Raw genomic sequence first — 15,457 nt, 5'->3', positions numbered from 1 at the left:
TGAATTAAAGACAAACAAGACTGTTTCGAGGACCTGGGACTCTGGACGGATTCTAATAAAGCTGGGGTGTAGGATGGCTGCCTTATTTCTCTCTCAAAAACGGCCTAGATGTTGTTAGATCCAGCACTGCAGTTGGTAGAAACACTGTGCTTGCCAAGATTCATTAGTTAATATTTTCAGTCTGGCATTTAGAAAATGTAAATTGCTGTACAACTGTGATTACTTTCAGCATGTCAAATAATCTATTGCCTGATGGCTACTATTGTCTGATTGCATGATTTAATGGCAATATTCTGGTATTTATATATTCTATTTAATATTCTTCTGAAGATTGCATCCCGTTTATGTTTACTTCCAGTAATTCAGTAGCGTATCTTTGCTCCCATTTAGCAGCCATATGGTTTGGTGCTACAGCTGCATTATAATCTGGATTCTTTTCGTTTTAAACATCTACATTATGATAGAAAAAATCCAAATATTTCTACAGATACTTAGCAAAATTTAACGATAAATAAATAGATGTGACATTTACTGTATTCAGAGTGAAAGATCTTTGGCAGCTAAAACCTCTAAGCTGTCACATATGCTTTTCTTAGCAAAGGGTATGAAGATCTGTATGTGTAAATGAGGTTCTACTTTGGCAAGAATTTTATAGATCCCTGACAATCTGATTTCTTTCCATCTGATGGCAGTTAATATTGACCATGTCTTTACTTCTCTACTCTTATTTTATCAGGTAACACTCTAAGGTGGCTTTTTTTGTCTATTGACATTTTCAGATTTCAATCAGCTCTCTTCTGTTTTATTTACAGGAGCCAATTGTTAAAGATATGTTTGCAATCTGATCCCCTCCCAGTATAGTAATGCTACTTTAATTAACCACACGCTCATTTACTGAATAATACAGAATTCAAAACATTTGACAAGTATATGCTTATCTTAGCAAAAAGCTGCAGCATGCAGAAATGCTGGCACTTTACAATATTTAAGTGTTAACATTTATTCTATGTAATATTGAGAACATCATCATCTCATAACAACATTTGTATTAATATTTCTGCAGCCAAGACACTTGAATGGAACCATCTAATAGGAACAGCAATCAATAGCGGGAGCCTGAAAAACAATCTTTCCTCTCCTGAAAAGTAACCCATTATCTCTACCACCTTAGGCCCCCCCTCACTAAACAAAACCACAACACCCGTACATCCTAGATTCCCTTGAAAATAACTTGTGCTATGATAGCAATTTCACATACTCTCACAAGAAAAGTTCCATAGTTATCATTTGGGTTTTTTTCTTCAGTAGTCTAGCTCAACTGAGACCAACCCAGATCAAGGATTCACTGCAGCAGACCAGTGTGTCCAATTTAATTTTGCAGAAGGCAGAATTTAATTTTAATTGTGATCTGTGAGCCAAAAAATACATTAGAGATAACATCCTCTCCGGTCCGTTGAATTCCCACCAATTTCAAGGATGGGTCTGTACCAGAGATCCATGGCAAAATATGGTTATTTTTCTTTTTATCATCATCACTGCATGGTGGCAGTATGTCTCCACCTTTATAGCCACTTTTAATTCACTTTTCTATTGTTTACTGTCCTTCATTGTTTCTCCTCCTTCTTCCTCTTCTGCATTTTCACTTCCGTTTCCCTCCAGAAGCCTTAACCCAATGCAGTTTCTTACCCTGTTTGAGAACTCGGGCAATAATTAAACATCAAATAAATTACATAGGAAATACTGTTGACAGATGAGCTCACTGGGTGAGAGGGAGCTTATGCTGCTGAAGCAGCCCCTAAACTCAGGAAAACCATGCTGGAGCAAATGTAATTGTGTCATATTAGGAAATCAGAACTACCAACGTTATAAACTCAAAAACTACTTATAATTTCCAGCTTCCAAACTGCTGGGATAACGCAGTCCTAGTGACCGTGTAAGGTCTGGCAGCCAGTGCGCGGAAGCCATGGGCAGGCTTGGGGACAGCAGGCAGCCCCGGCTCCACGCCCGTCCGAAAGCTGCTGTATGTAAGATACAGTCCATTACACTGACCAGTGGAACAGGGAAGTGTTAAAGCAATTTGGGCCTCTGTTTTTCTATTCACGATCCCCAGCTCCAAACTCCCAGCCAGGAACACAAATTACTGTAGCTGGGGTGTATGCGTGCTTAGCCACGGGCAGCTTGCCAGACCTCTGGTAAAACACGTACTAATATACTCAGCACTCTGGAACGGTGTCTGCTCTGACGTTATCTGAAGATGGCTGTGACCTTCTCTAAGAAAACCAACAGATGTAGCTAGATGCACAGAATATGCTTTTCCTTGCACTATCATCAGCCCAAAGGCTCTGGTTAAGCCTTCTTTCCATCTTAGAGACAAATAGACTTCAATGACTATAATTCTTTTAGTCGATTGAAGAGATTAATGGAATCCTATAATGGCTAATTAAGAGCTCTCATAGTCATTCTGCACATATTCCCTTTTGCACCATATACTTTTTCCCATCCCGAAGCTAGAGTGACAGTTGATATTCTCAGTATGATCCTTACATTTTTGCAAGACCTACACATTATTCAAAGAGAAGAGGGAAATGTTTTAATAACATACCTTCACCTCTAACACCGCAGATATAATTACAGTTCTGTCGAGCTTAGGTTTCGCTGTCTGTTTTATCAGTGTCAATAAAGTGATTCTGGATTTTCTCTACAAAATATGAGCTGAATCTGGCACCATACTAATGTACTAACCCTTTGGGTTACGAAGAGAAAGATGTAATCCTAGATGTGCAGGGGCAAAAGTCTCCAGAACATTAAAATAATTGTATATATATATTTATTATTATAAATAATATAACTTATAATAATATTCTTTATAATCAGACACTGCTGAAGCTGAAAGGTGGGGGTTATGTTTATAATCACTATGCTAGATATTTAACTCTTTGGTGGACTTCCCATCTCCACTTGCTGGTCCAAGACAAGCGCCTGAGAGGAGACCACAGTGCAACTTATTTCCTGCCACAAAGGGAGAATGCCAAGAAGAAAGTCAAGTCTGATAAAAGAAAAAATGGAAGAGGAAAACCTTCACTTACACCTCATTTTCTAAGACATGGCAATTGACAATGCAGAATACTTAATACATTCCTTCAGAAGACAGCCACCTTCAAAATAAGTCTGAAGTATACAGGAACAATAAAGTTTGAACAGGATTACATTTAAAGTTTCAAAAATTAGTAATTCTACCAGGAAGGATTTTCCCCTATCTCCCACTTAATAAGCTGCCTTTATAATGTTAAAGCAATAGGGCCCAATTTCAAAAGAAAAATGAGATATCGTATCAGTGATGGCATTTCCACATAATAAGATCTCAGATTCATTTTGATTCATTTATAGCCTGAGAGCTCACTGGATAGTTTAGTGGCATTGGATTGGAATAGATGGCTTTGGGTCAGGAATTAATCCAGAAGGTCAAAACCAAAGCGCTTCCTCATATTACCTTTGCCTCGTTTGGAGCTTTGGTGTTTCTGAAGACCTGACATTTGACGCACATGAAGAAGTCTTGGAAAGAAGATTCTCCCATGTCTTTCATTCTGTTTGCAAATGCTTTCTGTTTGTCAGCTATTATCTTACCCAGTCTATTAAATCCAATATACTCCTTGTATCTCACACGTTACTTTTAATGTGAAAGCTTATTCCATTTGTTTGTTAGTCACTGCACTTCACTCTCTCATTTGCAAAGCCACCTGGATTCGTGTGCTATAGCTGTCATGTGCCTTGGCCCATCTGCTCCGACAGCAGCCACTGACTGCACCGCTCAGCAACCCCGTGTCATCCTTTGCATCTCAGAAGCGCCTCCATCAATTCTCAGCATGCTCTTCACAGCTGCTTCAGCCAAAGGACGAGGGGATTCTCCCATTCCCCTCTCCCTGCCCAAGGGGCTGAGCAGTGAACTGAATCAGCCTGCTGGTCTGGTTGATTAATATAAGAAAGGATTAATTGATTTGTGGGGAAGGGGAAGGATTAGTTGTCAGTGGGGTAGATGGGTTGATCCTACTCATTGCCATGAGGAATAGTGAAGTGACAGGGAACCTGTCCTTTCTGAAGGCAGCACAAACCCAACCTGGCTTATGACAATCATCAAACCAGTGCCATTGTTAGTGATGTTCATCCTGGAGCCTCCATTCTCAATAACATATCCTCACAGTTCTCCTCTTCTGTAAAAAGTTTTCCTGAGATTGGAAATACCCACTAGCAGGCTCATAGTAGGACTGGATTTGACCTCTTAACTCGCAGAAAAATAACGTATCTGACAAATGTGGTCCCACATCCATAGCATACAAGCACCCTTCTGTTCCTAGCAGCACGTGACCCTGGGATATCAATTCATCCTCCACCCTCTCATTCTCCGCTGCTGGAAAAGACATCAAATGCAACCCCAGGAATTATTCGTTTTTTACCACATTCAGTGGGGTTCATGGGTTTTTATTTTTCACAAAGAGGGATGGAAAAATTCTGCAAGCAGCTGGAATACCTAGCATCAATATTTAGGATGCATATTACTTAAAACTGAGTCTAACAGCCATTCCGTAAGCTACAATATCTCTCAGAGTGAAAGCTGCTGAGCTCTAGCAAAAGCTTGCCTCCAACATGCAGCACTGCAGCAGAAGTTACCACGCGGAGTTCAGTTCCAGCAGATTCATTCCCATAACCAGCACTTGTTGCCCAGATTTAAACAGGATCTACGCAGCTATACCACGCAAAACAGAGCGCGCACAACACACAGTACTGAATGGGGATGTAAAGCCCAATATGTCTGTATTTGGTCTGTCTCTAGGAAAGTGGGTACTCATAAAGAATACTGCAAGGATTAATAGCACACCCTGGGGTAAAATTCTGCCCCAGTAGAGGTTACTGAAAAACTCCTATCAGCTCCACTAAGGTCAGGTGTCCACTGCTACAGAGAAGCTTAGACAAAAATCTCTAAACCTACAGATCGAGCATATAGTCCAAAGTGCACACACTTCCAGGGGCCAGAAACGTCACATGCAGCTCAAATTTTGGCACTGACTGAATTTCAAATGTTTGAGCAGGCAACTCCACAGCCAGATCCTGCCCTAACTCACGCAAACACTGAACTCCATGAGTAATGCCACAAGTAAGAATGCACAGTGTCCAGCTTTCTTCAAACCATTTTAGATTTAATGCATTTGAATTATACACGTTTATAGAGTCACAGCCCTTAATTCTGCAGTATACTGGCTTCACTTGCTTAACTATGTAAAATAAAAATGTAGCTGAAGCCACTGTATTTCATTTGGAAAAATTAATTTTTCTAACTGATCACATTGCTTGCTGTATAAAAAATGGCCAGAAATATAGGAACAGTTTTATTTGTTTAACATGAGTATCAATAAATTCTTAATAAAACAAAGTCATTAAAAAACCCTTAATATTGAAAAGGTGTCTGCTTTCTGTGGAGATCGTACCTGCATAAATACTCAAAAGTCAATACTGTAGATTTCTTTTGAGGGGCTCAAGCTACCTGCTGAAACCCTCTAAGGCTGGCTTCCTTCTGAAGTCACTGACCTCGGTAATTAAGACAAATTATAAATTAAAATAAAGATAATTAATAAATTACTGTAAGTTTATTATTGGGGACACTATTCTTCATTAACGCTTACATTTTTGTAATCACGTGTTTATAAAGTACTGTTTTTAATAAAAAACACCTTTAAATGTGAAAAGGCATGGAAAACACTGTGAATACATTTGGGAGTCCTGGACAGGTGGGCATGTTGAAAGAAAAACACAGAAGTCCTTTCAGCAAGATAATTGCTATCTATTTGTTATAATCAAGTCAAATGAACACCAGTGCAGGTTTCTGATAAAGGAGAGCCACATGAAAAAGCAGAACATGAAAAATCACCTGTGTAATATCTTAGCCACATTCATCTCTCTTGCTTCAAGATTTAATCTACTACAATGCTATTAGCTGTGTGTCAGTCAGGAATATAAAGATGTTAATGATAAAATTTTATATGTGTCAAAATCAGAGCTCAGTTTAAATCTGCTTGTACAAATCTTAGATTAGGTTAGCATTAATTATAAATGTAATAGCAATACACTTCTTCCCTTTAAGCAAAAAACCTATTTCAATCCAAGAGAATGAAATAATGTGAATTTTCCCTCAGCACAGACATTAAACACAATCTTATTTTGTATTGCCTGCTCAGGAACACAATTTTAATCTCACACATTTCCATCCTGAGGTCCCGGCTATGCCCTCAGTTACATACATGCCTTATATTAAAGCACATGGAGGTCCAACTCCAGGGTCTGCAGCCCAGCATGATGGCTCTCAGAAAAGGATCTGTCCACACTTCACAGAGCCACCCTGAAAACTTGTTTTCAGCTGATTTAGCCAACTCCTGAAGCTTCTATTACAAGTACCATGACTAGATGCCATACCATAAATTCTTCAGTGTGCTGCAGGAGCAGGGTTGGTAGCAGACAGAAAAGGAAGGTAGATGTTCCCTAAAATACCTTGATATTTTCTTAGCTTCAGAGGATGGCTGTGTTTGCAATTTTGCTTTCATGAATTTAATTGAAGCTGAAGATAGGTACAATTCACAATATGGTGCTGGAACATAAATCCGCAGGGAGTAGAAAGCAGAAATAAAATCTTAAACAGCTGAAGAGCATTACCTCTGTGCTCAGTGAAGAACTTCATGCCCTTGGGAAATAAGTCCTCAGCTGCAGTGAGCACTTTTCCCTGTATCAGGATCACCGTGCTCAGTACACTGTCACTGTAGCGGCCACAGACGTGTCCTGGTGCTCTGCTCTTTAGCTCTTGGGATGCAACTTGAGACAGCTACGTCTCGGCAGAAAACAGTAAGATGCCAAGCCTCTGTTGGGAATCTGCAGTTTCCTTGTCAAAGGAAACGTCTCTTAACAGAAACTGTTTGTCACAGGGTGGATGCTACCAAAAGATATCAGAAGTGCAGGACCTGAGCTCGTAAAAACACAGCAAATCTAACCACTGATATTCACCAGGAAAGGTTCAAGACAACCATAGTTATTTAAGGAACAAGAACAAAGGTTTCCAAATTCTGCAGACTTAATAGAAGCTAAGAGTTAATAAGATGGACTCTTGATGGGACTCCTTCTTGTAAACATGAGAGGAGAGAGGGAAATGAAGGAAGGTCCTGGCTGCACTGGCCTTTCCATCCTCACATGACCGCAGGAGGTTGCCAAGACACCTTTTCACTGCAATGTGCTTGGCTGCTTCACTACTTACTGGGCTCCTGCACCCACATTGAGTCATTCTTGAGGAAGCATGAGAATGTTTCTGCATCAGATTCTGCCACTAGTTATTTTTGAATACACTATACGTAAACTCCAGTACCAGTTAAATTAATTTACTGCCGTTTAAACCCAAAACTGCATGCACCTTGATCAAAAAACTGGAAGCGATGGGGATGCATTTTGTTTTGCAGTGCTGAAAACATATGGGTCTGCAGCTATGACCCATTATTCTTACTCACCCCACTCTACAGAAAAGGATCAAGTCCTGAAACGTTTTAACCAGATACTGACCCAGCTATGGAAAAAACCCAAACAGGAACAGGAGCTGGTTTGCTCTGAAAGAGATCTTGTCAAGACCAAATGTTACAGTGAAGAGAACCATGCAAAGATGATGTGCACGTGGTCAAAATAAACTGCGTGTGGAGGCAAAGAGAAATGATACGGAGAAATAATTTTGTTGGGCTGAATGGCAGGGGACTTTAGGAAAGCTGCCACTGATTACAGATGCGTTACTGTCAGGCACAAGGCTCATGTGAGTTGAGATTTATACCTCAGTTGTAATATCCAGTGGGTGACTCAGTTAATGGTATCTCCTTTGTCCTGTGTTTCTCTAGATCAAGCAGAGCAGATAATTATGAATAATGATAACTATTTGGGTCTCAAAGCGAATTTGCACAGATAAGCACACACCTATGGGTGATGTGGCTTCATGCACAATAATTAAACATGTATGCCATGGGAAGTGAAATGGAAAATGAGTAAAATTATTCCTTCACACAAGATTTTTTTTTTTAGATTTTGGACCTGAAAAGTTGTATTGTGTGCCTATAGCAGGTAGCTGGCAGATTGATTTTAAGAGTTCACAGACCTGAGAAAACAAAGAGTTTGCCAAAACAAGAGCAGAATGCGGTGCAGAAATAAATACAAAAGCTACCTCTGAGCACGCCAACGCATCACAGAGCAGAGCGCTGGCATGCAGAGACAACAGAGCCCCACCAGAAACCTCTTGAGCTGTGTCAGGACGTCGCTGCGCCTGGCTCCCAGGCACCTGGCATGGCCACCCCACACCTGGGCCAGGAGCAGCCAACCCAAACCTGCTCGGCTTCCTCCCACCGGCAGCTCACTGCATGCTGTAAGAAGGGCCCTGGCAAATCTACTGAATGTCTTCAGACGCACTGTTCTAAATTGCCATCAGTGTGGCTGCTTGCACATCATCGAGAGTAGAAGTTGGTCTATTGAATTGCAGGAGGTAGATTCATGGTTCCATAGGGATCTATTCAGATTTATTTTGTAAGGATAGGGTTTCACAAGCTAACAAGATTACTTCGAAAAGCTTGCTTTTGTGAAAATGCCACTTATATTTTGTTTCTAGGATCAACATGGCAAGTAAGACTTTCTCGCACCCTCCAGCAGCTTCCAGAGGAAAAGTTCAGAGGCTTATCACTTCCATCAGCTGCCATCAGTTCAGAGAAGACTTTTGTCATTTAATGTTTTTAAGGCATTTCAGTGGGCTGCCTACGTGGGAGCAGCAGCTGACGTCAGAGAAGACTGTCATTTAGCAACAGGTACCTGGGGGAAAACAGACCTCTTCTTCATCTCCAAACAAGGAAAATGTTTAGGAGAGCTTCAAGATCTTTCCAGGCAGAATCTTTGGAAAAAGCCAGCATAGCTGGAATTTATCTCTACTAACTTAGAGCCTCATTACAGACTTCCTGTTCAGGGAATAGTTAATACACACAGAGAGGCACTTCCAGAGGGTGATTGGGCTTTGGATGGCCTGAATAGCTTTACTGTCAGTGCCAAGATCTTCAGGTTCATCAGTTCATTCTCTCTTAAGACCTGGGCATGATGATTCAGCTTCAGATTAAAGCACCTCCATTTGGATGTCTGTATCTTGTCATTGGATTGGTAATTTGAGGGCTGGATTTGCCTTTGCATCCAACTACACAAAAATTCTGTCTAAGGCCCAGTTCTTCACGTGCCATAGAGCTCATCAACAGTCCTTGCAGATTTTTAATTACAAAGCTTCGGGAGGTGTCATGCAGCACCTGCTCTGCAGTGCCTTCATCAGAGGTGAGCAGCTCTTAGCATTAGTGAGCCTGAGCAGACCAGCGTGCGCCGCAGTGACGGTAGCATCATGTCAGTCCCAAAGCTGCTGTGGTCCAAAAGCGTGGCTTGCTCCAGTCATGGGAAGATGTCCCCAAAAGGCAAGGTTCTTCTGTTCTCAGTCACTTTTTACATGCTAGAAGGCCATGCACGTGCTGGCCTTATGGTACCTGCCACCTGCACAGTTTTAATGGAATTTCTTCAACCTTTATTAAAATTTATATGACTACCAGCTAGTCTTTAATGGATTGACCATCAAAACATTCCTGTGAAACAGGGAAGAACCACTGTCTCAGCAACACAGACCACAGCACGAAAAGACGGAGCCCCAACAGGGATGTGCTCCTCCTGCTTTTAGACTAGGAAGAACAGAGTTCTCCAACCGTTTAGGTTCTTTTGTGAAAACCCATTGCAAGTGGTCTAAGACTAAAACCTCCCATCTCCTGAGACCCTAAAGGAGAAGAAGGGTGGCTCCTGGCTAAGGAAGTGAGGTGGCCAGAACATGCATCAGTCTGCCACAGAAAGGAGAGGGGATGACAGCATGTTTTCTTTTATGTTGAGTGGCACAGTGTCAGACTGCAAGGGAAACTGCCTAACGTTTTCTGTAGGAATGAAATAGCTAACCTTTCCTATTTGTTCTCATGGGTACCTTGAAAGATGCTTTCTAGAAAGAAGTCACACATGTCTACTGAATAAAATCAAGGAAAATACAAGCGGATTCTTGCACTTTTCTAGGAAGCACATTTCTTCAGTGTCTCCAAGATGGCTTTAAATGTTTTTTTTTGGTAAAATGAACCTAATTAGCTGCAGAATGAATCTTAGACCAATGACACAAACTACAGAATATGACAGGAAACTTAAAACACCTTGAAGCAACAAGTATGAGCACTTGACAGACTGAGGTCAATACAAGATTTTGGGTATCTTAGTTCTGCCTGTGAAACTTCGCAACATCAAACAAGACAGCAGCTGCAAAGGCCACTGTAACACCAAGCTGCTCTCTGTCAGCATTAAAGGGAGCTGGATCCTGCACTTAATAATTCCCAGGGGAAATGCCTCACGAAGAGAGAACAGCACTAAACTCTGCTTCCAGCTTCCCTCTCAGTATGGCTGAGAGGAGAATTTGACCTTTGGTAACTTTATTAATACCAAATTAACAGATGGCTTTGAACCTTACTTGAGATTGTTTGCTTATCCCTGTGTCTTGCTTTCCTCCTGAGTCCCAGCAGACACCACCTCTCCCCCATGGTGGAAGCAGGGGGTGAGACCCCGGTCTTGAGACAGCAGTGGAGCTGCATATCCCTCATCCACACCCTGCCCCGATGGAGCAGCTGCTTTCATGCTGGATGCAATGCCTTCGTGTTTTTAAGATGTGTTGTTCATGTTTTTGACATTTTACAAAGGTTATTCCGAGATTTCTATTAAAATAATGTGGGAGAGATGCCTAGGGAAAAATACAGCATTGGCACTCAGAGCCCCCTTGCAAAGCACCTTAAATTACACGAAGCAGCACTGATACAACAAATTACTACCAAAACCCCATGATTTATCACAAGCATGACCTTCTCTTCTTTACGTAATTAAAACAGAAAAAAAAAGCAGAACAAACACAGGAGATTAAGCCAGTCTTACCTGGAATAGGTATAATGGGAATACTTTCATTGGGGACCACACGGGGGGAACTGCTGTCCTCCACATAGAAATGGGCAGTCTGAAAACACTTTCTGTTAAAGGAAAAAGAAAAAAAAAATAGATTCAGAGTGTGAAAACCTGCCCTCTGAAAAAAAAAAAAAACAGCTAAAAACTTTTGCACATGTTCTGCTTCTCCGTTTCTGTTCCACTTCTGCTCCATACTTTCAGACGTAGTTTGTAAAACATCGATGCGTGAAAATATACGTGCGTTTCCTAGAATTACAATCTGAATTCTGGATTCTAATGTGCTCTAATTCATTGACATCTGACATCCACCCATCATAAATGCCTCTGTATATTCTTGCTAAGTACTATGGAATATGAAATTATACTCACAAAAGTCAGTGGTTGCAAAACACGTTTCAAATACATCATTCAGAAAGAAACTCTGCACACAAGAAACACATTCAGCATACAGTTCAAGTCAAAATCCACCTAAGACACTAGCATTTCCAGGGAAAATACACTTACTGTAAAAGTTCCTGCTGTGTAGCAGCCGCCAGACTGTAATACAGCATCTGTAACTGCTGCATGTCACAATGTTCTGCTATGAAAGTTATCCTTCAAGCATTGCAGGGTTTTGTTTGGTTGTTTTTTAAAACTAAATCCATATAACCCTCATCCCATCCTCCTCCTGCAAACTTGTATTACATATGCTGCTACAGAAAAATGCAAGAGACACTTAGCTTGGGCCCCAGGACTCATCTCTGAAAGGGCCTGTAAAGAATAGGAGAACTTAAATCCACCTGCCTCTTTTTTACCTGTATTTAATGCAAAGCAGAGAGCACAAGCTGGTCATCACAGAAAAGGTACTGAGCAGAATAACATCAAGAGATCCGAGGAGACTCTGCATGGTGATGTTAACCGAGGCAGGGTTTTCCAACACCAGCGTCACTGCTCATTGCTGACTTAATGAGCTGCTTGAGGCTGGAACTGAATATTTAATGAGTCTTGCTTGGTGTGAGCAGCTATTGTGGCAGGAGAAGGGTCTGCTCTCATCTGTCAGGGGGCTTAACAACAGCTTCCTACGGCAGAAAGCTCCCCGTCACTGCAGCCCTCATTCAACTGCTCCTCAACACCTGGGCAAAGTTTGCGGGCGGCCTTGCGAGCAGCGCCTTTGGTCAAGTTGCCGGTTCCCTTGCTGAAACCTATTTGCCCGTAGTGGCTTCTAAGCTTCTGCCTTACACTCTGTTTCTCCGTAATTCGGGCATTGTGCTCTCCATAGAGAGCCTGCTCCGCAGAGCCGGCTTTGCCAAAGTAATTTGTGCTCCCTTTGTTTTCAACACCCATACATGCCAGAGAGCAAAAAAAGTCACTGGAAATCAAACCACTCTCTTTGGCAAAACCAGAACCTAAAATACTAATGGGTGCTTGCCTTCTATGCGTTTGTACTTTCTGCTGCACAATCACAGTGCTTTACAATGCAAGCACATGCTACAGCAGCACAAGTACAACTTAAGACAATGCAGAAGCAGGAGAGAGCGGATTTCACAGCACGGAGTAACTGTCTCGGAGCAGCTTTCTATTTTCAGGCACAACGTCTTGCATTGTGCTGAAGTTATTTATTTCGTGAGTATGCTTTTGTTAAGAAACACCATAAGGTGAATTCACACACAAGGATGCAAGATGTGCAATAGTCTCACAGCATTTAAAAACACGGATTGAACTCCCCCCACCCTACTTGCTCCCTGTTCTCATTTTTTTTTTGGCAGCCTTTACTTTGGACAATGCACACCCTGGGGGCACGCAGCAGAATAAATCAGCCACGTATAAAGAAGAAACAATGAATATGAAACAGGCAAAATGTTCCTGATTTTGATGTATTTGGGGCTCTTTCCCTTGAGTCAATACTACAAAAATCCTTGAACGGTTTGTCCTGGTAATGAAGGCTTTAAGAAGGTGTTTGATAAAAAGACAGACCTTTACGCAGGGATTTACAGGATTTTTTAAAGTTGATGATACTTAGGAAAAGCAATTATTTTTTGTTAATTTGTTATTTTATACTCTGAGAGGCTCTGATAGGCTGGCATTATGGGTTTTTATGCAGCCATAAGATAGCTTTTTCTTAATAGCCTCAAAACATGTAATTGTGTTGGCTAATCACATTGTGTGATACTGTAAGGCCCACAATGGCGATAGCTGCAAACCTAGCCCAGCGTATCTCTGCTGAGCACGATGCTGGAATAACAATGTATTAAATGAATATTTCACACAGTAAAGTTTGCTACAGTCATTAATGTCATTAACAATTCTGTATTTTGTTCTTGGAAGACTTTCTGCAGCTGTTTCGAAAAGGCAGTCACCATGGAATTTGACTAAAGGTTTTCTCAAGTCACAAACACCACACTGAAATACACTCTTCTCTCACGTATATACATACATAACGCAGCACGTTCATTGCTTCACAATGCCGGGTACTGGCACCTTAGGTGAAGACATGCCTCTCAAACTCTTTTTTTCACTGCTTATAATTGCTGTAAATATTCCAAGTTTAGTTTCTGCAGCTGAGCTCACTGAGCAGAGGCCATCGCATCCCTGTCCTGTGACCCCCTCCACGCCTCAGGGGCTCCCGGTGACAGCACAAGCCAGCACCAATGGGACTACGCAGGCTCAAACTTGAGAGCAGGATAAAGTGGGTCCATCTTTAAAAGACCTTTGACGATGGGTTTCACAAACTCGTTGAATGAATTTTCCAGCAAGTTCTGCCTTACCGGGTCTGTTTCCTACCCTTGCATCTCTCCTCTGGGCAGCTCCAGGAGGGAGCATGCATCCCAGGGCACCAGGCAGATCTCTCCAGGCCCCCAGTTTGGATAATGTCCATTTTTCCGCCTGGGACTGACTAAGTGATGAAACGCCTGGGCCCAAGAAGATTATTTTGCAAATCCGTGTCTACTTAGTAGTAATAAATACTGATAGCTGGAATCAAGGCTACTGAGAGGCATTTCAGACAATTTAGTCTCTGCCTTCTCCCCCAGTTTAGGATGCTCCTATCTATCCCCTGGCATTTCCCCTGCTCGTTACCTTTCCCTCAGCAGACAAACCTTAAGTGGCAGCAGTTGCTAAGGCTACAAGAGGCTGCAGTAAATCTGCGAGCGTATATGGGGAGGGCTGGATAAAGGAAAAGGACGAGAGCAGAAAATTGCTTGTTTCGACTCACTGGAGAAGCAGCCACAGAGAGAGGTGGGAGTGGATGCACGGCGAGACAAGGTGCAAGTCTACAGCTGTTCTCACATCAGCACTTCAGCCTGTAACTTTTAACCCCAGCGAGTATACATGTGCAGGTGTTTGCACCTGTGTGCCCATTTGCTCAGGAAACCAACACCATCAGCAGAAAAAAAGAACAGATTTTTTTTTTTTTTTCTGACAGAAGCAGTCCTTAGTGAATGAGCAATCAGGACTTGTCAATGGCATAAATGATTATTAAAATCTTAACAACCGAAACACTAATTATAGAATAATTCTTGCGTATCTGCAGCACTGGTTGAGGAAAAGCAAATCACAGCCTTGACTCTACTTCCAGAAGATTTCAGAGAGCTCAAATCTTTTCTGCAAAATACCAAAGAGTCTGTCGTCTCTGAAATACGCCTGTGTGCAGCGAAGCACACCGTTTTCTCTAGCCCCATATGTTTTTTTGGCTCACTTTCCCTGGGGTACAATAACTGTGCGAGATCGTGGTGATCAGACACACAGTTGTCACATATGGACCAAGCTGCAAAAAGTAAAACACTGCGAGATGAGCATCTCCCTGGAGAAGGAGCAGAGGCAGAGTCTGGAAGGCAAAGCCGACGCAAGGCAGAGCATCCCCCTGCCCAGAGATACCAGCAGTGGGTTATTAAAGCAAACTAACAGGATGCAAAGTCCAGAGCAGCAGCACCTTATTATCAAGCTGCAGGCATAAAAATATGCCAAGAGATGGTCCTGATTAGCTGGGTTAAATGCTTGTTCCATCTCCTCTGAGTAAAATGCCAGATTAGCTTCCGTAGAAGAAGAGATGCCTCGTGAGATTTTGACACTCAAAACAGGTTTCCTTGGTTATTAGTTAATAAACCTCAAGCAGCTTCTCCTTTATACTCATCTAAAAGCAAGAGGGAGAACCAGATCACATAATGGCCTGAAAGCATGGACGCATTTTATGTTTGCGTAGAAGACAGCGCCTTGGTGTTTAGTTAATACTGCCTCCAATACAAACACAGAGCGCACACTGCAGTCGACGGGAGCGCTGGGAATAGCTCTGAGGGCAGCGTTTGGCCTTTTCTCCTCTGTACTCCGTCTAGCGTGGGCAGCATCCCCTGATCTGTGCTGACAGGCGAGGGATCGGCGCTGCTCCGGAGCAGCTGAGGCAGGGAGAGAAGGAGCAAGG

General features: G+C 42.1%; 1 protein-coding gene across 1 annotated transcript in view; it reads right to left on the bottom strand.

Moving 5' to 3' along the window:
* Positions 1-15,457, bottom strand: part of PTPRG (protein tyrosine phosphatase receptor type G) — a 401,938-nt gene that overhangs the window by 28,143 nt on the left and 358,338 nt on the right. Inside the window, exon 14 of the mRNA XM_086755857.1 lies at positions 11,038-11,129. Coding sequence (XP_086611983.1) covers positions 11,038-11,129 — 92 coding nt within the window. The remainder of the gene's footprint in view (positions 1-11,037; positions 11,130-15,457) is intronic.

The sequence above is a fragment of the Chlamydotis macqueenii genome, chromosome 10 (assembly GCF_036417535.1).
Source record: "Chlamydotis macqueenii isolate bChlMac1 chromosome 10, bChlMac1.mat, whole genome shotgun sequence".
NCBI lineage: Eukaryota > Metazoa > Chordata > Aves > Otidiformes > Otididae > Chlamydotis > Chlamydotis macqueenii.
The sequence above is the reverse complement of the archived record's forward strand: the minus strand, read 5'-3'. Positions and strand labels throughout refer to the sequence as shown.